The 26,282-nt window shown below is 46.4% G+C and overlaps 1 protein-coding gene across 1 annotated transcript in view; it reads left to right on the top strand.

Annotated features, from left to right (window-relative positions):
- LOC119953461 (E3 ubiquitin-protein ligase Arkadia-like) overlaps positions 1-26,282 on the top strand; it is a 119,988-nt gene that overhangs the window by 27,221 nt on the left and 66,485 nt on the right. Inside the window, exons 7-8 of the mRNA XM_038777766.1 lie at positions 3,361-3,937; positions 4,723-4,843. Coding sequence (XP_038633694.1) covers positions 3,361-3,937; positions 4,723-4,843 — 698 coding nt within the window. The remainder of the gene's footprint in view (positions 1-3,360; positions 3,938-4,722; positions 4,844-26,282) is intronic.

Below are 26,282 nucleotides of genomic sequence, written 5' to 3'. Positions count from 1 at the left end.
TGTATTTGTCAAGGTGCCCCTTAAACATCACTATCGTCCCTGCTTCCACCACCACCACCTCCGGCAGCGAGTTCCAGGCACTCACTACCCCCTGTGTAAAAAAAAAAAACTTGCCTCGTCCATCTCCTCTAAACCTTGCCCCTCGCACCTTAAACCTATGCTCCCCAGTAATTGACTCCTTTACCCTGGGATAAAGCCTCTGACTATCCACTCTGTCTATGCCCCTCATAATTTTGTCGACCTCTATCAGGTCGCCCCTCAACCTCCGTCGTTCCAGTGAGAACAAACAGAGTTTATTCAACCTCTCCTCATGAAAATATAATTCTATAGTTCTTCATCCACGTCCTTGATAAATATAGTAAAAATGTGCGATCCCCAAATCCATGGGGAATGGCACTTGTCAAATCTGCCAACTGGAATCCATTTCCGTTGCTTGAAATCGCTGTCTCCTACCTCCCAACAACTTTCCAATTGATGTCAATAGGTTGCCTTAAATTCTATGCTTGCATCTTTACTAATCACCTCTTGCTCAGAATATTATCATCTGTGTTCTCGAAATCTATATAAATAACATACATGTACAGGTTAGGTGGATTGGCCATGCTAAATTGTCCAAGGGGTTATTGGGTTGTGGGGGTTGGGTGGAGGCATGTGCCTAGATAAGGTGCTCTTTCATAGAGTCAGTGCAGACTTGATGGGCCAAATGGCCTCCCCCTGCACTAGGGATTCTATGATAGATTTTCCTATCTACCATGTGAATGAAATTACCTCTTAAATGTTGAACTAGATTAGTCAGGCACGTTCTGCTCTACTCAAAGTTATGCTGATCTGCCCTTCGAGCCTTCTCTGCCATTCGTGGCTGATCATCCAACTCAATAACCTGTTCCCACTTTCTCTCCATGTCCTTTGATCCCTTTAGCCCCAAAAGCTATATCTAACTCCTTCTTGAAAACAGTGTTTTGGCCTCAACTGCTTTCTGTGGCAGAAAATTTCACAAGTTTGCGACTCTCTGGATGAAGAAATTTCACCGCCTCTCAGTCATAACTGGTCTATCTCATGTCCTCTGATTATGACCCTTGATTCTGGACACCCCTGCCATCGGGAACATCCTCCCTGTATCTACCCTGTCTAGTCTGATGGAATTTTATATGTTTCTGTGAGATTCCCCCTCATTTTTCTAAACCCCAGCGAATATAATCCTAAACAACGCAATCCCTCCTCATACATCAGTCCTGCTGTCCCTGAAATCAGTCTGGCAAACCTTCACTACACTCTCTTTATAGCAAGAACATCCATCCTCAGATAAGGAGATCAAAACTGCACACAATATTCCAGGAGGGTCTCACTAAGGCTCTGTAGAATTTCAGAAAGACATCCCTGCTCCTGAACTCGCTATGAAGGCCAACATACCATTTGCCTTCTTTGCCAACTGTGTGCTTACTTTCAGCGACTGGTGTACAAGGACACCCAGGTCTCATTGCACATTCCCCAACCTATATACATTCAGATAATCTGCCTTCCTGTTTTTGCTACCAAAGTGGTTAACCTCACATTTATCCACATTATACTCCATCTGCCATGCATTCAACTTGTCCAAATAACACTGAAGCATCTCTGCACCCTCCTCACAGCTCACCTTCCCACCCAGTTTTGTATCATCTGCTAATCTGGAGATATTACATTTGGTTCCCTCATCTAAATCATTAATGTATATTGTGGGTAGCTGGGGTTGCAGCACTGATCCCTGCGGTACCCCACCGGTCACTGTTCCTCACCGGTCACTGTCAGCCATTTGGAAAAAGACCCATTTATTCCTACTCTTTGTTTCCTGTCTGCCAACCAGTTTTCTATCTATCTCAGTACACCACACCCAGTCCCATGTGCTTTAGTTTTACATGCCTGTGGTTAGCTGATTTTTCTATCCCACTTTTCTTAAATTGTGGAATAACGTTGGCAAATTTCCAACACAATGGCACAATCCCTGAATCAAGAGGTTTGGAAGAATTGGCAAAATGGATGCATAAATGGATATTTAACTTCATGAGTTGCAAGTCCAGGGTGGTGCATTTTGCTAAGAGAAATAAAAAGGCCATCACTGCTCAGAAAATAAGAGTTTAAAGGGTAGTTTCACAAATGAGATGAGGGGTACAGATTCACAAATAATTACAATATCAGTAAGCAATGCTATAAAATCACGATGCACTGGGATTCCCTTTTAAAGAATAGAAAGCAAAAGCAGAGATGGTGATGCTCTGATTATATTGAATCTTGTTTTGATCACACCCTCTGGGTACTGCACATAGCTATGGTCTCCATATTGGACAGGATGTAAGTGTGAAATTAGTTTCAAAGTGTGATACCAAAACTGAAAGACGACCACTATCAGGATAGACTGATTAGGCCGAAGCTCTATTCTTGGGGAAAGAGCAGCTTGATAGCGATCTTTAAGTTGTGAAAGAATTCAAAATTTGGGGAAGATGATGGTTCCACTTTTGGGTGCTTTCGGAATGAGGGGTCATGAAAACAAAATAGTCAGCAATAAATGCAATAAGGAATTCAAGGGCAATATTTTTAATCAAAGAGCTCTGAAAATGTGTAACTACTACATGGTGTGGTTCAGTCTAGATGCATCAAAGGAAAAGCTAGGTAATTATATGAGGGGGGAGGAATAGGACAGTATATCGATGGGATGAGATGACAAGTTGGGAGGGGGAACACATCTAGAAGATATTGCCATATTGCGTTCTGTACCCCTCATCTCATTTGTGAAACTACCCTTTACATGTGGGTAATGTAAGGAAATGTTGAAAATGTGGACCTTGAGGTGAATAGCTGGGTTATATTTGAAAGGAAGCTAGATAAGTTTATGGGGAGAAAGGAATAGAAGGGAGCCTCATTGGGCATTATCACCAGAACTGACCTGTTGGTTTGAAAGCCCTGTTTCTGCGCAATCATTCTTTGTATTTCAGTGATGCCTGCACTCTTTTTTTTTTAATATAATGAATGACTTTGTAGAATTGCAATGTTTGACCTGATTATTCATGCAGGCGGTGTATGAACTCTGAGAAGGCTGTGATGAAAACACAGTTTGGTTCTCTTGCCGGTACAGCTCTCGTCCAAGTCTGGTTGGACAGGATGGGGTTGGTATATTTTTATTGGTCATTGGAGAGATGTATTTTATTTTGGAGATAGTGGAGCTTTTTCCAGCAACCAGGTCCCTTGCTGTTTGAACTTTCTGGAAATTGTTGCTTACACCATAATGCTATGAAACAGATTCAGTAGCCTTTTATATTTCATGAATCAGCATAATTTATTTCAGTAAATCTTACTGAACCTGATTTTTTTTTTGCTCTCTCATAGACTCTGCATTTTCGAGGGCTTTGACTCGTCCCACACCAACTACTCAGGCAGCAAGCCTGTCCTGCCAGCCTCCCACATCAACCAGTTATCCCATCGCCCGGCCAGTGCCATCATATCATGCTCGCATCCAACCCGGACTGTCCACAACATACAGGCCGACCAGTTCCCAACAGCTTCCAACTGTGCCAACCTCTCAACAGCCAGTGCCACCACTACATATAGTACCATTTCAGCAGCCGCCTCTCGCAGCCTCTTCAGTGCTAATGAACACTCCATTAGTGCCAGCCAGTACTCCACAGCAACAACCGCAGCAACAATGCTCTGTGTATCAGCAACAACAACAGTGCTCAGTTTATCAGCAGCAACAACAGCAGTGCTCTGTCTATCAGCAACAACAACAGTGTTCAGTATACCAGCAGCAGCAGCAGTGCTCTGTGTACCAATACCAGCAGCAGCAGCAGTGCTCAGTATACCAGCAGCAGCAGCAGTGCTCTGTGTACCAGCAGCAACAACAGTGTTCGGTGTACCAGCAGAGAGGACCTGAGATCCAAAGAAACCATTGGATGGAGACGGTCAGGTAAGAAGTGTTATTAACTTCATATTAGACAAAGACAACTTGCCTTCTGTAGTGATTCTGCAGAGTAGCAGCTGTCCTTCTGTCACAGGGACTGGCTTGAGAGGTGCAGCTCATTTGAGAGGGGAAATCATTTTATACTGTGAACCCAAGTAAAGATTCTGCAAGGCCATTGACCGTTATGAATGCTTTTGTTACTTCGCTTTATGGTAAATCTCAGAACAATCCTATTCTTGGATTTGAAAAGTTGACTCCAGTTGCTTTATCTGTTGGAAATGACTGGGCTTTGAGAACTTGCTTTACCCAAGCAGCAGATTCAAAGTGTGGCATTTGCTTTCTGCCCATTACATCGTATTATTCATGACTATATTTATAAAGTCCCAGAATGGTGGCTGAATAATTCTCCAACTCGGCTTGCTTTTAACCATTTTTTACTGGTGTGAGTTGAATCCTGCTGGTTCCCAGTTATGGTCCCTTGTTACAAGACAGCGTCTTAACCCCTACCCCAACACTGCACATTGCAATTTTCCATGAGAGAGATCTTTCTGATTTTTGATCATGCTTCTCGAACCAGAAGGGTATTTTGACACACTGAATAATTCATTGATGAATGTTCGTTTGAGTCTTTGACGGTCCCTTAATCATTGCTGGCTGTATGCTAATTGCATGTTGCTGATACATTTTTGTGGAAAGGCAAACCTCACTTACTGAGTTCTTCTCGAGAATAGACCTATGATGTGAGCTGGATCTGCTGGTGTAATTACTAATCTTTGTGTATGGGTTCACAGGGAAGAAAGGGTGACGTCAAATTTCCCACAATACCATTCCGGACATGTCCACCTGCACCGATACCAGTTGGTGCCACCCAGGCTACACCTGGTTTCCATGGCAACACCCTCCATTCCTGTGGTAAGAAATAAACAAGCTCTGACAGAGTGAATTCATCTTTATCTTTCTTCAATTTGAATTGTATTTTTACAACGGCCCATACTCATTCAAATAGATTGTTTTCTTCATAAGTTTTGTTTTGGAAACATTTTCGAGTGTGTATGTTACACAGGAATTGAAGAAGTAGACCCAAGGCATCTGTTCACACATCCCTGAGATTAGGGCCAAATCACAAATTAGGATAATCCCAAGCACGTTATCCTTCACTAATTTTAATCAGATTTCAGCTATCGAATCCGAAGAGGGGAAATTAAGAAACTTGGAGCAGAACAATACTTAACTATAAACCAGTAAATAGTGGCAAGTGATGAAAAGAAGAGATTCGAGTAATGGCTCAAAGCTTGGATTTGTGTAGTAGGAACCGCCACATGTCAAAAGGATTCAAGCTCTGATTTCAGGAACGCACTGGAAGAGCAAATCTCAGCTGGTTGTCTGGTGGGGACATTATACTTGGTCTCGATGTCTCCAGAGGAGGGAAGCATTGACAAAAGGTTCCTGCTCCTGAACCCCCATCTTTTCTTAAACTCCCCTGCTGAGCCCCTGAACTCATACTTTATCATCTCTGACCGCAGGAAGTCATACAGGTCACCCAACCATGCTGCTACCCCCAGTGGCGATGCCAACTGCCACTCCAGCAAAATTCATCGCCGTGCAGTAAGAGAGGCGAAGGCTAAGACATCGGCCTTCCTCCTCTCCATGAGCTCTGGCTTCTCTGAAACCCCAAATATCGCCACCAAAGTCCGGGTCCACTCCCTCCTCCACTAATCTGGCTCAGACCGCTCAGAATCTTCCCAATTTTTCACAACCTCAAAACATGTGCGCATAATTCGCTGCCCCCCGCCCACACCTCTCACACTCATCTGCTACCCCCTGAAAGAACCTACTCATTCTCGCCCAAGTCATATGCACCCTGTGCACCACCTTAAACTGTGTCAGGCTCATCCTTGTACAAGAGGAGGTCCCGTTTACCCTTCGCAGTGTCTCACTCCATACTCTCCAATTGATCTCCATTCCCAACTCTGCTTCCCATTTCTCCTTGATCTTCACCACCCGCTCGCCTACCTGCTCCCCAACCACTTGTATATATCCCCAATTCTTCCCTCCCCTTCCACATCCAGAAGCAGCAGTCGCTCCAGCAGGGTGTATCCCGGCAATCTAGGGAACTCCTTCCAGACCTTTCGTGCAAAGTCCCTAACCTGTAAATACCTGAACTGTCTGCCCCTCGGCAGCTCAGCTCCTCTAGACTGGCGAACCCTTTCTCCAAATACAAATCCATGATTCTCGCACAGCGGCATTAGCACTGACATCCCTTCCACCCTAAAATGTCTCCTCAGCTGATTCCATATCTTCACCGTGGACTGCACCACAGGGCTCCCTGAATACCTACACGGAGCCATCGGTAATGCTCCTGTCACCATAGACCTCAAACTAGACCCCTTACAAGATTCCTCCTCCATTCTAACTCACTCTACCCCTTCTCCTTCCCACCACCTCCGCACCTTGTCCACATTCGCCGCCCAATAATAATGAAGCAAGTTTGGCAACACCAGCCCTCCCTGCTGCCTCTGCTTCTGTAGCAGGGTCCTCCCCACCCTCGGCACCTTCCCCGCCCATACAAAGTCAGAGATGATTTTGTCCACTTTCCGAACAAAGGCCTTTGGTATAAAGATCGGGAGAGCCTGAAAGATAAACCAGAACTTCGGCAGAATATTCATTTTCACCACTTGGACCTTCCCCGCCAACGTTAAGTGCAGTGTATCCCACTCTTATCCTCCATGGCCTCCTCCACCAGCTTCGGTAAGTTCCACTTATGGAGCCCCATCCATTCCCTCACTTCCTGAATCTCCAAGTACCTAAACCTCTCCCTCGCTACCGTAAATGACATCCCCCCTAAATTAGCCCGCTGTGCCAGCTCATTCACCGGGAGTGGCTCGCTTTTCCCTACATTCAGCTTGTGTCCCGAGAACCCTCCAAACCTCCCCAATAGGCCCATAATCCATCCCAAACTCTCCAATGGCACCGAAACATACACCAAGAGGTCATCGGCATAGAGCGACTCCCGATGCTCCCTCTGTCCCTTCATTGTCCCCTGCCACTCTGCCGACCCATTGAGAGCCATCGCCAATAGCTCTATGGCCAGCGCAAACAGCAGTGCGACGGCGTGCACCCCTGCCTCACCCCTGTGTAAGTCAAAGCTTCGTGAGCTTATATCATTTGTCCTCACCCTCGTTCTTGGAGCCACATACAGTAACCGCAACCATGCCACAAATCTCGGCCCAAACCTTCCCAAAACTTCGAACAAGTACCGCAACTCCACCCGATCAAAATGCTTTCTCCGCGTCCATGGACGCCACCACCTCTGGTACCAGAGCTCTCAACGGATTCATCACCACATTCAACAGCCGTCTTATATTACTCGCGAGCTGCCTGCCCTTCACGAAGCCTGTTTGATCTTCCGCAAACACCCCCGGGACACAATCTTCCATCCTTCCGCCGACAACTTAGCCAATACTTTCACATCCGTGTTCAATAGTGATATGGGTCTATACAACCCACATTCCATCGGGTCCTTCCCTTTTTTTTTGGGCGTATTGTAATTACTGCCTGCTTCATCATCTCCGGCAACTCCCCCTTCTCCAGTGCTTCATCAAACGCCCCCAATAGATGTGGTGCCAGGTCCGCCGCAAATACCTTATAAAATTCTGCCGGGTACCCATCCGGCCCAGGGGCCTTCCCCGACTTCATACCCCTGATACTATCCAGCACCTCCCTCAGCCCCAGGAGATCCTCCAACACCTGCCTCGTTGCTTCCTCCATCTGGGGAAATTCCAGCTCGTCCAGAAACCACCCCATGTCTTCTCCCCCCCCCCCCCCCCCCCCCCCCCCCCCGGTCTGCCTCTTTACGTCCCTGGTAATACTCTCTAAATGCCCAGCCCCAGTCCGGATCTTCAATAGTTCCCTGGACGCAGCCTGCCTCCACAGCAGGTGCGCCAGCATGCGGCTCGCCTTCTCCCCATACTCGTATTGCACCCCTCTTGCCCTACACAGTTGCCCTACTGCCCTCCCTGTTGTCAGCCTGTCAAATTGCCCCTGCAACTTTTTCCTTTTCGCCGATCCCTCCACGGTGGGCACCCTCGAATATTCCCTGTCCACCTCCGCTATGTCGCTCACTAGACGGTCATGTTACGCCCTCCTTTCCTTATTCGCATGAACCGTAAATGAGATAATTTCTCCCCGGACCACTGCCTTCAGTGTTTCCCAAAAAATGCCTGCCAACACCTCCCCATTCTGATTGAACTGCATATAATCCCTAATTGCCAACCGCACCTTATCACAAAAACCTCCATCCGCCAACGACCCCGAGTGAAACCTCCACCCCGGCCTCTGCTCTCGTCCCGTACTGAACCGAATATCCAGCCAGTGGGGTGCATGGTCCAAGATAACTATCTCCGCATATTCTGCCCCCTCCACCCCAACCAAAATCTCCCGACTCACTACAAAGTAATCACTCCTCGAGTACACCTTCTAGACATGTGAAAAGAAGGAATACTCCCTTTCCCTGGGTTCTGAAGGCGCCATGGATTCACCATACCCATCCTCTCCATAAACCGCCCCCCAGCTCCCTTGCCATTCCTACCCTATCCATCGACCTGGGGCTCGATCTATCCACCCTCAGCTCCAGGACGCAGTTTAAATCTTCTCCCATGATCGACTGGTACGTGGCCAAATCCGGGATTGCTGCCAGCAACCCCCTCATAAAACCCACATCATCCCAATTGTGGGCATACACATTTACCAACACTACCGGTGCCCCTTCCAATACCCCACTCATAATCACCTATCTCCCACCTGGATCTCTCACCTCCTTCCCACTCACGAATCCCCATTTATTTGCTCATTAAAATCGCCACACCCCTCTATTTCAAATCAAACCCCCAAGTGAAAAACCTGCCTGAACCACCCCTTCCTTAACCTAACCTGGTCCTTTACACGGAGGTGTGTCTCCTGCAGAAAGTTGCGCGAACACCCGCAACCTTTTTAAACGGCCCATTCAGTCCCCGGAATGGGGACTGCTTGCGCCTCCAATCCCCTCTACCGTCCGTCACCTTCCCCACTTAACTCCTGCCCCTTTAATTCCATTCTGTACCTAGCCCAGCCAATATGGCCCGTTTCTTCGCTCTTGACCATGTCATCTCTCACCCCCTGTCGTGTCGCAGAAACGTTTTTCCTGCCTTCTCCCCCACCACCTCACTTCAGTTCACCAGCATAACCTGCTGGTGGGGCTGCCCCTGCCCAAAGGCACATTCTAATGACCTCCCCCTCCCTCTTCCCCCACCTACTCCTCAGCTCAAAGAAGAAGGCCTCCTGCTGGCCTTACCCTCCCTCACCCAAACAAGGACTTCTCCTGAACTCCAGGTAGCCTTCTCCAAAAGCAAACAAACAGATGTTAAACAAAAACAGTCCCGTAAAACATGAGGGGAGATGGGAACATCCATCCCCACATAAACCTTTCACCCTCTACAACTCATTACAATCTTAACATTGAACGGAAGCCCTGCCCCCCATAAAAAAAGGTGAAAAACCCCCAATCCCTACACCCACTTCAAACATTCTCCCGACCATTACGTAGTGCCAGCACCTCGGTTCCCAAGCATTGTCCACTCAGTTCTCACCCATTTTATGCTCCTTAATGAAGTCTTCAGCCGCTTCTGGGGTCTTGAAATGATACGCCCAGCCTCCGAACGTCACCCATAATTTTGCCGGGTAGAGCACCCCATACCTGATCTGCCGCCGGTACAGCACCGCCTTGGCCTTGTTGAAACCTGCTAGCCGTTTTGCCAACTCTGCTCCGATGTCCTGATAAATCTGGACGTTATTTCCCTCCAAGACACAGGTACGCTTCTCCCTGGCCCACCGTAGAATTTTCTCTTTCTCCACAAATTTATGGAGTCTCACGATCACTGCCCGCAGTGGCTTCCCAGCTCTGGGCTTTTGCCTCAGAGACCTATGTGCTCGGTCCACTTCAGGTGCCTTATCTAGCACCCCTTCTGCCACCAGTCCCGCCAGCATCCTCGAGACGTACCTCATGGCACTCACCTTCCACTCCTTCAGGCAGGCCCACTATTCGCAGGTTCTGTCATCTCGAGGTATTCTCTTGCTCCTCAACCTTTGCCCTCAGCGTTTTACAAAGGTCTCCTTGGAGCCCCAACTCTGCCTCCAGAGCCACCACACGATTGCTGTGGTCCAAGATCACTCCTTCAATCTCCTGAATCTGTGACCCCTGCACCTCCAAAGACCTCTCCATCCGCTCCAAAGTACTCTTCAGGGGTGCCACAGTTTCTTCAATGGCCTTTGCATGATCCTCATGCATTTCTTTCCTCTGTTTATGGAATTCCTCCTTGATAAAAGTCATCAGTTCCTGTATCTGGGGCCTTACAGCTTGCCCCTCCCCCGCCTGCATGCTGGAAGAGACTGTCTGTGAAGCACAAGACTGTTTCAACTTTCCAGCCAAACCTCTCACTGATTTCTGCCGGGTCCGGTGATCAGAAGACGTACCATTCCAGGGGTAAACTACTCTAACATTCACCTATGCCTTTTCATCAAAATTCCACCCGGATCTGGGTAAAAAGAGCCCTTTTCTGTGAATTTGAACAGGAACAGCCCTTTATGTGACCAATCACCCCATGGTCACAATCGGAAGTCCCTTTCTCTAGTTTCTAATCTATCTCACCACATGCCCTCTCCAGCTCATCTTGTCTGAGAAACCCACCTTCTACCTTGTTGATCTTATCCCCATGAAACTACTGAACACCTCCTGGTTCCCCTGGTAGCTAGCATTGCGCATGGTTCCTGCTCGACGGGTACCATTGTCCCTCTTTTTCAAATCTTCCGTCACAAAAGAAAAACATCCTTGATCCCTTTCTCTTTGCAAACTACCACCCATTCCTATTTTGCTGTGTTACAGGTGCTATATAAATGCAAAGCTCCAGGAGAGAAGTTTAAAAAAAAAAATAGGAAAGCAACAAGGAACAGTGAAACAAAATTACTAAGGGGCATTGAAAAGGGAAAGTCACGATGGGAACAGGGTCACCATTGAAGGAGAGAATAATTTCATGGGTAGCAATAATATTTAAAAAATTGTTAGCTTCAGTATTTGATATCAATTCAGTCCAGCATGGAGACTGGTCAGATTGGTATACTTAGAAAATGAGATAAGAAATTATATAACCGCATTTAAAGTAAAAAGAGGCCAAATCTAAAATAAGCCAAAACCAGCTCAGAGGCCAAAGTCCCTGGTGCAGATGAATTCCATCCCCATATTTTAAAAGAATCTAGGGAACAGATAGAACATAGAACGATAGCAGACAATATTACACCAATTTTTAACAATTGGCTAGAAAATGTTTATTTTCTGAGGATTAACAGATAGCTTCATTACATCTGTAATTAAGAAGAAAGCGAGTGTATATCCAAGCAATTAAAGACCAGTCAGTTTAACATTGATAGTAGGAAAAAATAATAAAATGTTGCTAAAGGAGAAAATAAGAAAACATTGAGCAATAAAAATATATAATATCTGCATAGTCACATGGGATCAGGGGTGAGCTAGCAAGATGGATACAGAACTGGCTAGGTCATAGAAGGCAGAGAGTAGCAATGGAAGGGTGCTTTTCTGATTGGAGGGCTGTGACGAGTGGCGTTACGCAGGGATCAGTGCTGGGACCTTTGCTGTTTGTAATATGTATAAATGATTTGGAGGAAAATGTAACTGGTCTGATTAGTAAGTTTGCAGACGACACAATGGTTTGTGGTATTGCGGATAGCGATGAGGACTGTCAAAGGATACACCAGGATTTAGATCGTTTGGAGACTTGAGTGGAGAGATGGCAGATGGAGTTTAGAACATAGAACATAGAACATAGAACAGTACAGCACAGAACAGGCCCTTCAGCCCTCGATGTTGTGCCGAGCAATGATCACCCTACTTTAAACCCATGTAACCCGTATACCCGTAACCCAACAATCCCCCCATTAACCTTACACTACGGGAAATTTAGCATGGCCAATCCACCTAACCCGCACATCTGGACAAATGTGAGGTAATGCATTTTGGAAGGTCTAATGCAGGTAGTGAATATACAGTGAATGGTAGAACCCTCAAGAGTATTGACCGTCAGAGAGATCGAGATGTCCAGGTCCACAGGTCACTGAAAGGGGCAACACAGGTGGAGAAGGTAGTCAAGACGGCATGCTTGCCTTCATTGGCCGGGGCATTGAGTATAAGAATTGGCAAGTCATGTTGCAACTGTATAGAACCTTCGTTTGGCCACACTTGGAGTATAGTGTTCAATTCTGGTCGCCACACTACCAGAAGAATGTGGAGGCTTTAGAGAGGGTGCAGAAGAGATTTACCAGGATGTTGCCTGGTATGGAGGGCATTAGCTATGAGGAGAGGTTGAATAAACTCGGTTTGTTCTACTGGAGCGACTGAGGTTGAGGGGTGACCTGATAGAGGTCAACAAAATTATGAGAGGCATAGACAGAGTAGATAGTCAGAGGCTTCTTCCCAGGGGAGCGGGGTCAATTACTAGGGTCCATAGGTTTAAGGTGCGAGGGGCAAGGTTTAGAGGAGATGTACGAGGCAAGTTTTTTAGACGAGGGTAGTGGGTGCCTGGAACTCGCTGCCGGCGGAGGTGGTGGAAGCAGGGACGATAGTGACATTTAATGGGCATCTTGCCAAATACATGAATAGGATGGGAATAGAGGGATACGGACCCAGGAAGTGCAGAAGATTTTGGATTAAACGGGCAGCATGGTCGGCACAGGCTTGGAGGGCCAGATGGCTACCAGATAGAAAACTGTAGCGATAAACGGTGGTTATTTGGAGTGACAGAGGTAGAAAATGCAGCCCCACAGGATCTTTGCTGGGATGACTGTTGTTCACAGTTTAGATTAATGGTTTAGACTTTAAAATTTGAGGACAATGTCAGATGGATGGAATAGTTGAGGAACATTGAGAAAAACTGCAACAAATTACCAGTAGGCATTGATAAATGTGGCGGATCAGCATATAATTGGTAAATTAATTTCGACGTGGATAATTGCGAGGTATTACATTTTAAGAAAAATAAGCAGGCCGCAAATTACCTGGAAAATAAAATCAGAAGAAATAGGAGCAGGCGGCGGCCTTCCGATCCCTCGAGTCTGCTCTGCCAGTCAGTATGTTCTGATTGTGGCCTGGACTCCACTTTCCTGGCCATTCACCATAACCCGTGACTATTTTGTAGATCAAAAAATCTGTTAAACTCAGTCTTGACTAAATTGAATAATCCAGCCTTCAGTACTTTCTGTGGATGAGAAATCCAAAGAATAACAACCCTCCTGAGTATGGAAATTTATCCTTAACTCCATCCCAAATGGGAGGCCCCTTCAAAACTGTGCTGCCAGTTTTAGATTTTCCTACCAGAGGAAACAACCTCTCAACATCTACTTTGGCAAGTCCCCTTCAGAATTTTATATGTTTCAACAAGATCATCTCTCATTCTCCTCAACTTCAGTACGTAAAGACCCAACCTGTTCAGTCTTTCATCTGAGGAATCAACCTTGTGAACGTTCTCTGAACTACTTCCAATGCAAGTATATTCCTCCTGAAAGAGACCAAAACTGTACAGGATACTCCAGTTGTGGTTTCACCAATGCCCTGTATAGGCCTAGTAAGGCTTTTATACTCTTGTCCTTGCAATAAAGACCAACATTGCCTTCCTAATTACTTGCTGTACCTATATGGTAATTTTATGTGACTCATGTACAAGGACACACTGATTGCTCTGTACTGCAGTATTCTGCTGTTGTCTCCATTTAAATCTCTTTTTTTTTGTGTTTCTTAATAAAGTGGACAATCTCATATTTTCCACATTATACTCCCACTCACTTGACGTATCTATATCCCTTTGCAGATTTCTGAGTCCTCCTGACAATTCCTTTCCTATCTATGTGTTGATAGCAAATTTGGCTGCAGTGCAGTCAGTCTTTTCATCCATTTCTTTAATGTACTAGATGAGGGTCCAGTACTGATCCCTGTAACACTGCATTATTTACAATTTGCCAAGTTGAAAATGGCCCATTTAACCCCTACTTTTCTGTTTCAAGTTAATTAGCCAATCTGTGTCCATGCTGAATTATCATACACAGCACCATGAACTCTTGTGTAGTAACATTTTATGTCACACTTTATTGAATACGTTTTGGAAATTGAAAAGTGCTATATCTCCTGGTTCTCCTTTAGCCATGTTAGATCATGTTTGCAAAGACCATTGTTCTTTCACAAAAATATCTTTTGATTCTGATGTTGATGTTTTGATAATTCTGTCTGATTGTTTATGATTTTTAAAATGTCCTGCCAGCAACTCAACAATGGATTCTCACATTTTCCCAATGACAGATGTTGTTACATTTTTGGTTTTCCAATCTCCTCGGAACTTTCTAGAATCTAGGACATTTTGGAAGATTGCAATTAATGTACTCACTAGCTCTATAGTCACTTTTTTAAGACCCTGGGATACAGGCCATCAGGTCCAGAGGGCTTCTCAACTTTAAGTCCCATTAGTTTTTCCATAACTAAGTGATTGTTTTAAGTTCCTCCCTCCCTTTTGCCTCTTGATTTTTTTTCTACTTTGCGATTCTTTTGCTGGTTTCTTAAACAAAACAATCTTTTGGCCCGCTACTAATCTTTGCAGCACTGCACACCTTTGCTTTCAATTTGATGCCATTCTTAACTGAAACCATGGATGGTATAACCTTCATATGGAGTTTTTGTTTCTCCATGGAATAGCTCCTTAAATGTCTGCCAGTGCTTCTACATAAGAACATGAGAACATAAGAACTAGGAGCAGGGGTAGGCCATCTGGCCCCTCGAGCCTGCTCCGCCATTCAATTAGATCATGGCTGATCTTTTGTGGACTCAGCTCCACTTTCCGGCCCGAACACCATAACCCTTAATCCCTTTATTCTTCAAAAAACTATCTATCTTTACCTTAAAAACATGTAATGAAGGAGCCTCAACTGCTTCACTGGGCAAGGAATTCCATAGATTCACAACCCTTTGGGTGAAGAAGTTCCTCCTAAACTCAGTCCTAAATCTACTTCCCCTTATTTTGAGGCTATGCCCCCTAGTTCTGCTGTCACCCGCCAGTGGAAACAACCTGCCCGCATCTATCCTATCTATTCCCTTCATAATTTTAAATGTTTCTATAAGATCCCCCCTCATCCTTCTAAATTCCAACGAGTACAGTCCCAGTCTACTCAACCTCTCCTCATAATCCAACCCCTTCAGCTCTGGGATTAACCTAGTGAATCTCCTCTGCACACCCTCCAGTGCCAGTACGTCCTTTCTCAAGTAAGGAGACCAAAACTGAACACAATACTCCAGGTGTGGCCGCACTAACACCGTATACAATTGCAACATAACCTCCCTAGTCTTAAACTCCATCCCTCTAGCAATGAAGGACAAAATTCCATTTGCCTTCTTAATCACCTGTTGCACTTGTAAACCAACCTTCTGTGACTCATGCACTAGCACACCCAAGTCTCTCTGAACAGCGGCATGCTTTAATATTTTATCGTTTAAATAATAATCCCGTTTGCTGTTATTCCTACCAAAATGGACAACCTCACATTTGTCAACATTGTATTCCATCTGCCAGACCAGAGCCCATTCACTTAACCTATCCAAATCCCTCTGCAGACTTCCAGTATCCTCTGCACTTTTCGCTTTACCACTCATCTTAGTGTCATCTGCAAACTTGGACACATTGCCCTTGGTCCCCAACTCCAAATCATCAATGTAAATTGTGAACAATTGTGGGCCCAACACGGATCCCTGAGGGACACCACTAGCTACTGATTGCCAACCAGAGAAACACCCATTTATCCCAACTCTTTGCTTTCTATTAATTAACCAATCCTCTATCCATGCTACTACTTTACCCTTAATGCCATGCATCTTTATCTTATGCAGCAACCTTTTGTGTGGCACCTTGTCAAAGGCTTTCTGGAAATCCAGATATACCACATCCATCGGCTCCCCGTTATCTACTGCACTGGTAATGTCCTCAAAAAATTCCACTAAATTAGTTAGGCATGACCTGCCTTTAACGAACCCATGCTGCGTTTGCCCAATGGGACAATTTCTATCCAGATGCCTCGCAATTTCTTCCTTGATGATAGATTCCAGCATCTTCCCTATTATCGAAGTTAAACTCACTGGCCTATAATTTCCTGCTTTCTGCCTACCTCCTTTTTTAAATAGTGGCGTCACGTTTGCTAATTTCCAATCCACCGGGACCACCCCAGAGTCTAGTGAATTTCGGTAAATTATCACTAGTGCATCTGCAATTTCCCTAGCCATCTCTTTTAGCACTCTGGGATGCATTCCATCAGGGCCAGGAGACTTGTCTACCTTTAGCCCAATTAGCTTGCCCATCACTCCCTCCTTAGTGATAACAATCCTCTCAAGGTCCTCACCTGTCATAGCCTCATTTCTATCAGTCGCTGGCATGTTATTTGTGTCTTCCACTGTGAAGACCGACCCAAAAAACCTGTTCAGTTCCTCAGCCATTTCCTCATTTCCCATTATTAAAACTCCCTTCTCATCCTCTAAAGGACCAATATTTACCTTAGCCACTCTTTTTTGTCTTATATCTTTGTAAAAACTTTTACTGTCTGTTTTTATATTCTGAGCAAGTTTACTCTCATACTCTATCTTACTCTTTATAGCTTTTTTAGTAGCTTTCTGTTGCCCCCTAAAGATTTCCCAGTCCTCTAATCTCCCAGCAATCTTTGCCACTTTATATGCTTTTTCCTTCAATTTGATACTCTCCCTTATTTCCTTAGATATCCACGGTCGATTTTCCCTCTTTCTTCCGTCCTTCCTTTTTGTTGGTATAAACCTTTGCTGAGCACTGTGAAAAATCGCTTGGAAGGTTCTCCACTGTTCCTCAACTGTTCCACCATAAAGTCTTAGCTCCCAGTCTACCTTAGCTAGTTCTTCTCTCATCCCCTTGTAATCTCCTTTGTTTAAACACAAAACACTAGTATTTGATTTTACTTTCTCACCCTCCATCTGTATTTTAAATTCCACCATATTGTGATCGCTCCTTCCGAGAGGATCCCTAACTATGAGATCATGAATCAATCCTGTCTCATTACACAGGACAAGATCTAGGACCGCTTGTTCCCTCGTAGGTTCCATTACATACTGTTCTAGGAAACTATCGCGGATACATTCTATAAACTCCTCCTCACGGTTGCCTTGACCGACCTGGTTAAACCAATCGACATGTAGATTAAAATCCCCCATGATAACTGCTGTACCATTTCTACATGCATCAGTTATTTCTTTGTTTATTGCCTGCCCCACCATATCGTTACTATTTGGTGGCCGATAGACTACTCCTATCAGTGACTTTTCCGCCTTACTGTTCCTGATTTCCACCCAAATGGATTCAACCTTATCCTCCAGAGCACCGATGTCATCCCTTACTATTGCCCGGATGTCATCCTTAAATAACAGAGCAACACCACCTCCCTTACCATCCACTCTGTCCTTCCGAATAGTTTGATACCCTCGGATATTTAACTCCCAGTCGTGACCATCCTTTAACCATGTTTCAGTAATGGCCACTAAATCATAGTCATTTACGATGATTTGTGCCACCAACTCATTTACTTTATTCCGAATACTACGAGCATTCAGGTAAAGTACACTTATGTTGGTTTTTTTACCTCTGTTTTGAATCTTAACATCTCCAGTTTTATTCCTTTTGTTATTACTGGGCCTATTCACTGTGCTCCCCTCAGTCACTGTACCTTGTACTGTCGCCCTTATGGATTTCTGACTATGTCTTCTCTGCCTTGCACTTTTCCCCTTACTTCCTTTTGTTTCTGTCCCTGTTTTACTACCTTCCAACTTCCAGCATTGGTTCCCATCCCCCTGCCACATTAGTTTAAACCCTCCCCAACAGCTCTAGAAAACACCCCCCCCTAGGACATCGGTTCCAGTCCTGCCCAAGTGCAGACCGTCCGGTTTGTACTGGTCCCACCTCCCCCAGAACCGATCCCAATGCCCCAGGAATTTGAATCCCTCCCTCTTGCACCATCTCTCGAGCCACGCATTCATCCTATCTATCCTGACATTCCTACTCTGACTAGCTCGTGGCACTGGTAGCAATCCTGAGATTACTACCTTTGAGGTCCTACTTTTTAGTTTAACTCCTAACTCCCTGAATTCCGCTTGTAGGACCTCATCCCGTTTTTTACCTATATCGTTGGTGCCTATGTGCACCACGACAGCTGGCTGTTCACCCTCCCCCCCCCAGAATGTCCTGCAGCCGCTCCGAGACATCCTTGACCCTTGCACCAGGGAGGCAACATACCATCCTGGAGTCTCGATTGCGTCCACAGAACCGCCTGTCTATTCCCCTTACGATCGAGTCCCCTATCACTATAGCCCTGCCATTTTTCTTCCTGCCCTGCTGTGCAGCAGAGCCAGCCACGGTGCCATGAACACCTATTTACTTCTTTTAAATACCTATTTATTTACTTATCTCTTACCTATTTACCTATTTTCTATTCCACTTATGCCAATTCTGTCTTCCTATTTTTGTAATTGCAGTTATCTAATTTTAAGATACTAGATTTAGACCCAACATTCTCCCCCTCAAATTCGATGTTAAATTATCCATGTTATGATTACTCTTGCCTAAAATATCCTTTGCTATGAGATATCAATTAATTAAAGTTTTTTTAAAAATTAATTTTGAGTGCCCAATTAATTTTTTCCAATAAGGGGCAATTTAACGTGGCCAATCCACCTACCCTGCATATCTTTTGGGTTGTGGGGGAAAAACACAAGCAAGCACGGAAAGAATGTGCAAATGTCCACATGGACAGTGACCCAGGGCCGAGGTCAAACCTGGGACCTCGGCGCTGTGAAACAGCAGTACTAACCACTGCGCCAACGTGCTGCCCTGATATTAATTTTTTATTCATGACACATTACCAGCATTACCAGGTCTAAAATAGACTGTTCCCTGGTTGGTTTCAGAAGGTGTTATAAAATAAATTGTGCTGACTATACTCCTATGAACCCATCCTCTGGGCTAATTTTGCTAATTTCCTGAGTTCAGTCTATATGAAGAATTTTTTGCCCAAGGGTGTGCTGTGGTTAGCACCGCTGCCTCTCAGCGCCAGGGACCCAGATTCAATTCCGACCTTGGGTCACTGTATGTAGTTTCTACATTCTGCCCATGTCTGCGTGGATTTCCTCTGGGTGGTTCAGTTTCCTCGCACAGTCCAAAGATGTGCGGGTTCGGGGAATTGACTATGATCAATTGCCCCTTAGTATCCAGGGATGTGCAGGTTAGGTTATGGAGTTACGGTGATAGGGCGGGATGGACCGCCACTCTGTTCCTCCTAAACGCATTCAAATGGTAATTGGATAGGCATATGGACGATAAGGGAATAGTGTAGATGGGCTTTAGAGTGGTTTTACAGGTCGGCGCAACATCGAGGGCCGAAGGGCCTGTACTGCACTGTTATGTTCTATGTTCTAACTGATCTCACTGTGTATAGTGCAGCCACTCTCACTGTTCCTGCGGCTGGTCTCAATCTTTACACAGCTGCCGTTCTCACTGTGTTCCTGCTACTGGTCTCAATCTTTATACTGCCGTCAATCTCCCTGTTCCTGCTTCTGGTCTCATTCTTTATATTGCTGTAACGACTCCTGGTCTCATTTTTATCTTGCTGTAGCTCTCACTGTGTACCTGCCTCTGGTCTCGATGTTTACACTGCTGCCACTCTCACTGTGTTCATGAGACTGATGTGCAGACTCCCTTTGTGCTGTCGTCACTCCCCCTGTTCCTGCTTCTGGTCTCATTCTTTATACTGCTGTCTTGGCTTCTAGTCATGTTTTTATACTGCTGTCACTCTGACTGTTCCTGCTTCTGGTCTCAGTCTTTATCCTCCCGTCATACTCACTGTTCCTGCTTCTGGTCTCATTTTCTTTTTTTTTTAAGTGTTCCATTAAATTTATTTTTTACATTTAAGTGCCAACTACCTGAATGTTATAACCCAGGATGAAAGCAAAACAATTTTACATTTAACCAAAGTATTGGTTATTGCATACAGGATTGAGATTAACTGATATGGGAGGGGGTGGAAAGGAAGAGAAGAGAAAGAAAGATGCATGCTACCAAATTGAATTTAAATGATTGTGGAATGTTCTTTGGTAAAACTGCTTCAGTTTTTAGTTAAGAGGTAGCAAATACAAGTGTGCACATCACAGAGGAAGCAGGGCTTCACTGAGCAATTGCAGTAAACTGTGATTGAGTTATTTCTGCACAACTGTTGCAAAATTCAGAAGGCAGGATTACGTGTAAATCCTTTAGCTAGGATAAGGGGTTACTAAAAGTGTTGACAGTATTTTATACGAAGAGGATCAATACCACCTTGAATCACAATACAATAAATCTACAAAAAGAAAAAAAATCAAGTTGCTGAACAGAATGCAATTTTTTTTTTTAGAAATCTTTTTTCATAGAATTTACAGTTCAGAAGGAGGCCATTCGGCCCATCGAGTCTGCACCGGCTCTTGGAAAGAGCACCCGACCCAAGCCCATACCTCCACCCTATCCCCATAACCCAGTACCCCACCCAACACAAAGGGCAATTTGGACCTTAAGGGCAATTTATCACGGCCAATCCACCTAACCTGCACATCTTTGGACTGTGGGAGGAAACCGGAGCACCCGGAGGAAACCCACGCACAAACGGGGAGAACGTGCAAACTCCACACAGACAGTGACCCAAGCCGGGATTCGAACCTGGGACCCTGGAGCTGTGAAGCATTTGTGCTATCCACAATGATACCGTGCTGCCCTAAGTTTTTATTGGCATATTCAAAATTATATGCATTGCTGTTTGTTTTCATTTTACTGTACAGTCGCAAAGGTTCCTTCTTGGGTTTCTCTATTTGCAGTCTGTCACCCTCTGGCTCAGCATGAAATGAAAATGAAATGAAATGAAAATCGCTTATTGTCATGAGTAGGCTTCAAATGAAGTTACTGTGAAAAGCCCGTAGTCGCCACATTCCGGCGCCTGTTCGGGGAGGCTGTTACGGGAATCGAACCGTGCTGCTAGCCTGCTTAGTCTGCTTTCAAAGCCAGCAATTTAGCCCAGTGTGCTAAACAGCATATAATCCTTCCTATCTCCTCTCGCTCTCGCTCTCTCTCTCTCCCCCTTCCCCCCCCCCCCTTTCAGGTCATCTCTCCTTCCCCCCCGCCCCTCTTGTTTTGTTAACTGCTGCTCCCCGTTGTTTCCTACTGGGTTTTCCTACCTCACCTTGCCCCCCCACTCCCCGGTCCTCCCTCGCTTTCCTCTTTCTATCTTGTCCTGGCTATTTCTCCCTGTCTATTTATTCATTGATGTGTTGGCCACAAATAGGTCTCTGAACAGTCGGGTGAATGGCTCCCATGTTTTGTGGAAGCCCCCTTCTGTCCCACGGATGATGAATTTGATTTTCTCCATTTGGAGAAATTCTAATAGGTCGGGCAGCCAGTCTGTAGCTTTAGGTGGTGCTGCTGATCGCCAACCAAGCAAGATTCTACCGCGGGTGGTCAGGGAGGCAAAGGCAAGGGGGTCTGCCCTCCTCCCCGTGAAGAGATCTGCCTGGTCTGATACCCCGAAGACCGCCACTTTCGGGCAATGCTCCACCCTCATCCCCACCACTTTGGACATTGCCTCGAAGAAGGCTGTCCAGTACCCAGCAAGTCTGGGGCAAGACCAGAACATGTGGGTGTGGTTGGCTGGGCCTCCTTGGCACCGTTCACATCTATCCTCCACCTCTGGGAAGAACCTGCTCATTTGGGTTCTGATCCAAGTGGGCTCTATGTACCACTTTTAGCTGCGTTAGGTTGAGCCTCGTGCATGTGGAGGTAGAGTTGACCGTGTACAGTGCTCCGCTCCAGAATCGCCACCCTATTTCCACCCCAAATCTTCCTCCCATTTCCACCTTGTCGTGTCTAGTTCGGTGTTGGCCCTCTCTAGCAGTCATTCATACATGTCACTACAGTTCCCTCTACCTAAGATATCTGCGTCCAGTAGCTCTTCTAATATGTCTGTCCTGGTGGTCGCGGGTATGTCCTTGTCTTCTTCTGTAGGAAGTTTTTAAGCTGCAGGTACCTGAGTTTGTTGCCTTTAGCTAGTTGGAATCTCTGCATCAGTTCTTCCAGTGATGTAATCCTACTGTCAGTGTATAGGTCCCTGACTGTCAATGTCCTCCCAGTCCTGTCTCCACCATTGGAAGGTGGCGTCGGTGAGTGCTGGTGTGAATCTGTGGTTATTGCAGATGGGGGCTTTGTCGGATATTTCGGTTAATCTGAATTGCTGCTGTTGTTTGTTCCACGTCTGGAGGGTGGCGACCACCACTGGGCTGCTGGAGTGTTTCTTGGGCGGGGATGGGAGTGCCGCCGTGACGAGGATCCAGAGAGAGGTCCCCTTGCAGGAGGCCACCTCCGCATGCACGGTCTCTGGCTCCTTTATCCATCCCATTACTCTTTCCGCCGTCGCTGCCCAGTGGTGCCATGATTAATTTGTCCAGTGCGTTGAAAAAGGCCTTGGGATATAGATCGGTATGGATCTTAGTAGGAAGGGGTACCTGGGTAGTACGTTCATTTTGATCATCTGTGCATTCCTTGCCAGGGAGAGTGGGAGTGTGTTTCACCTCTGCAGGTCCCTTTTGATTTCCTCTGTCAGACTGGTCAGGTTTCATTTGTGGACCCCCTTCCAGTCATGAGCGATTTGGATTCCCACGTAACGGAATTTGTGTTGGGCTTTTTTAAACGGCAGTTCCACCTGTGCAGTCCCTCCCCCTTGCAGGTTCACCAGAAAAATCTCACTTTTGCTCTTGTTGAGTTTGGAGCCCGAGAAGGTACCAAATTCTTTCAGGAGCGTGATGATTGCTTCCATGCTGCTTTGTGGGTCCAAAATGTAGAGGAGCAGGTCATCCAAGTAGAGTGAGAGTCTGTGCTCTCTGCCTCCTCTTTGAATCCCCCTCCAGTTCTTTGCTGTTCTGAGAGCGATCGCTAGGACGAACAACAGCTGGCACTCCTGTCTGGTGCCCCTGTGCAGCTGGAAGTACTGGGAGCTGGGGTTGTTTGTCCATACACTTGCTAAGGGAGCATTGTACCGTGGGCTAGACAGCTGCTTTGTGATGCGGAACAAGGCCAACAGCGTGGGTTCAATTCCCGTACCAGCTTACCCTAACAGGCGTCCGAATGTGGCGACTAGAGGCCTTTCACAGTAACTTCATACTTGTGACAATAAAAGGTGATTATTATTATTACAACAGGTGTTTCATCCACAAGGTGCATCCTTTTCCGAGCCGAACCGCTCCAGCACCCCTCTAAGGTACTTCCACTCGACTCTGTCGAAGGCCTTTTCTGCGTCCAGGGAGAGGATCACCTCAGGTGTTCTGTCCCCGGATGGGGTCATGATCACATTCAATATTTTGGCGTCTACGTTCAGTTGCGAGATGGGTTGATATGAACCACATTCAGTCGGGTCTTTGTCTTTCTTAGGTATTAGCGAGATTGAAGCTTGTGCTAGCGTAGGTGGCAGTATGCCCCTTGCCAGTGAGTCTATGAACATATCCTGCAGGTGCGGGGTCAGTGCTGTCGCAAACGATTTGTAGAATTCCACTGGGTAGCCGTCAGGCCCTGGGGCCTTGCCCAACTGTATGACCTCCAGCCCCACCATTATTTCCTCAATTTCAATTGGAGCTCCCAGCCCTTCCACCAGTTCTTCCTCCACCCTCGGGAACTCAGCTGACCGAAGAAATGCTTCATCCCCTCCACCCCAGCCGGGGGTTCCGACTCGTATAACTTGCTATAAAAGTTCTTAAACACCTCATTCAACCCCACTGGGTCCAGGACCGCATTCCCACCTCTGTCCTTTACTCACCTTATCTCCCTGGCCACCTCCCTTTTCCTCAGCTGGTGTGCTAGCATTCTGCTGGCCTTTACCCCATACTCATACATCGCTCCCCTTGCCTTCCTCAGTTGTTCCACCGCCTTCCCTGTGATAACAACCCAACTCCACCTGTAATCTCTGCCGCTCTTTCAGTAGCCCCACGTCCGGGGCTTCTGAATATTGTAGCCCTCTGGCGTTCCAAGTGATCAACCTAGTCGGCCCTATGACTATAGCCCTGCCAGTCTTTTTCCCGCCCTTCTGTGCAGCAGAGCCAGCCACGTTGCCATGAGCCTGGCTACTACTGCCTTCCCCTGGTGAGTCATCTCCCATAACAGTATCCAAAACGGTATACCTGTTTTGGAGGGAGATGACCGCAGGGAACACCTGCACTGCCTCCCTGCTCTTTCTCTGCCTTTTGGTCACCCATTCATTCCCTGTCTCCCTCACCAATCCTAATCTGCTGTATGACCAACTCACTGAACGTGCTATCCACGACTCCTCAGTATCGCGGATGCTCCAAAAGTGAGTCCATCCGCAGCTCCAGAGCCGTCATGTGGCCTAACAGGAGCTGCAGCTGGACACACTTCCCGCACATGAAGGAGTCAGGGGCATCGGCCGCGTCCCTGAACTCCCACATTGAGCACGAGGAGCATAACACGGATTTGGGATCTCCTGCCATTTTTACACTTTACCTTAACTGATTACAAATATAATATCAAATAATGAATAAGTGAAAGGAATAAAGATTTTACTTACCTATCACAATACCAACACGCGAAGAGTTAAATTTCTCCCAGCTACTGCTAATTGGAGCACTTTCCTTACCAGCCAATCAGGTCACTGCTTTGCTGTGATGTCACTCTTCAAATTTATCCCCAAAGACCCTGTGGCCGCTGTTTAACCAGCGAAGGAGCTAGTTTAAATACTCACTGCTCGAATCTGTAGCTCCGTCCACTACAACAGCTGAATTCCTGCCGAAAAGACTCGAATCCGCGAAGCAGCTAGTTCATTACTCACCGCTCGACTCTAACTCCGCCCAATCCAACAGCTGAATTCCCACCGAAGAGGAGCGAGCCTTTTGTCCTTGATAAAGTTCATAACTTCGTCCTGTGATTCAAAATGAAGTTCCTGGCCCTCAAACGTGACCCAGAGATGCGCTGGATACAATATCCCGAACCACCCCCTTCTTCAGAGGCCGATTTTGCCCTGTTAAATCCGCCTCGCCTTCTGGCCAGTTCTGCACCCAGGTCCTGGTGGATGCGCAACTTACAGTTCTCTCACATGCAGCTCCGTACCTGCTTGGCCCACCGCAAAATTTGTTCCTTGTCCAGGAATCAGTGCATTCGCACCACCATCGCCCTCAGTGGTTCATTTGCTCGCGGCTTCCTTGCAAGAGCTCTGTGTGTTCTGTCCACTTCCAAGGGCCGTGTAAACGCCCCATCTCCCATAAACCTTTCCAGCATACTTACCACATATGCCCTTGAGTCCGAACCTCACTGCCCTCAGGAAGACCGAAGATCCTCGGGTTCTGTCTCCTGGACCTGTTCTCCCAAGTCCTCCAACTTCCCCTGCAACCTTTTCTGGTGGTCCTTCATCAGCCTCATCTCGACCTCCAAAGCGGTTAAATGGTCCGTCCTCTTGATCGAACATCTTTTCCTCCAACTTCTGAATCGCCCATCCATGGGTTTCTAGATCCTATTCCACCGAATCGATCGATGCTTTAATCGGGTCCAGCGTGTCTTTCTTTAGCTTGGCGAAGCTCTCCTCAAAGAGCTTCATCAGCTGTTCGGTCGACCACTGAAAATGAAATGAAAATCGCTTATTGTCACGAGTAGGCTTCAATGAAGTTACTGTGAAAAGCCCCTAGTCGCCACATTCCGGGGCCACCACACCAGAATCCTGCAACTCCGCCATGCTTTCCTGCACTGCCTGCACTGCACACGTCTTCCTTGCTTGACTATGTCTCCTTCCATGGCCACTTCTAGTCCACTGCTCCAAACACTGGTGGGGGATTTCTCCTCTCTGTCTCACTCTCCACCAATTTATCAAGTGTGCGACCTCCTACTCCATGGCTACCACTGGAAGTCCGCGAGTGATTTGTAGAAGTCTGGGAACCCGTCTGGTCCCGGCGCCTTCCACGTCGACATGGAGTTTATACTCTCCATGATCTTCCCCAGTTCTAGCGGTGCTCCCGGGCCTCGTTTTCTGTCCTTCCCCACGACTGGCATATCCATCGAGGAATTGTTTCATCCCCGAGTCACCTGGTGGGGGCAATCCCCGAGTCCCCTGGTGGGGGCAATCCCCGAGTCCCCTGGTGGGGGCTCTGAGGTGTACAGTACCCGGTAAAAGTCCTAAAATGTCTTGTTAACCTTGT

The sequence above is a fragment of the Scyliorhinus canicula genome, chromosome 18 (assembly GCF_902713615.1).
Source record: "Scyliorhinus canicula chromosome 18, sScyCan1.1, whole genome shotgun sequence".
NCBI classification, from domain to species: domain Eukaryota; kingdom Metazoa; phylum Chordata; class Chondrichthyes; order Carcharhiniformes; family Scyliorhinidae; genus Scyliorhinus; species Scyliorhinus canicula.
Note: the sequence above shows the minus strand (reverse complement) of the source record. Positions and strands in the feature narration are given on the sequence as shown.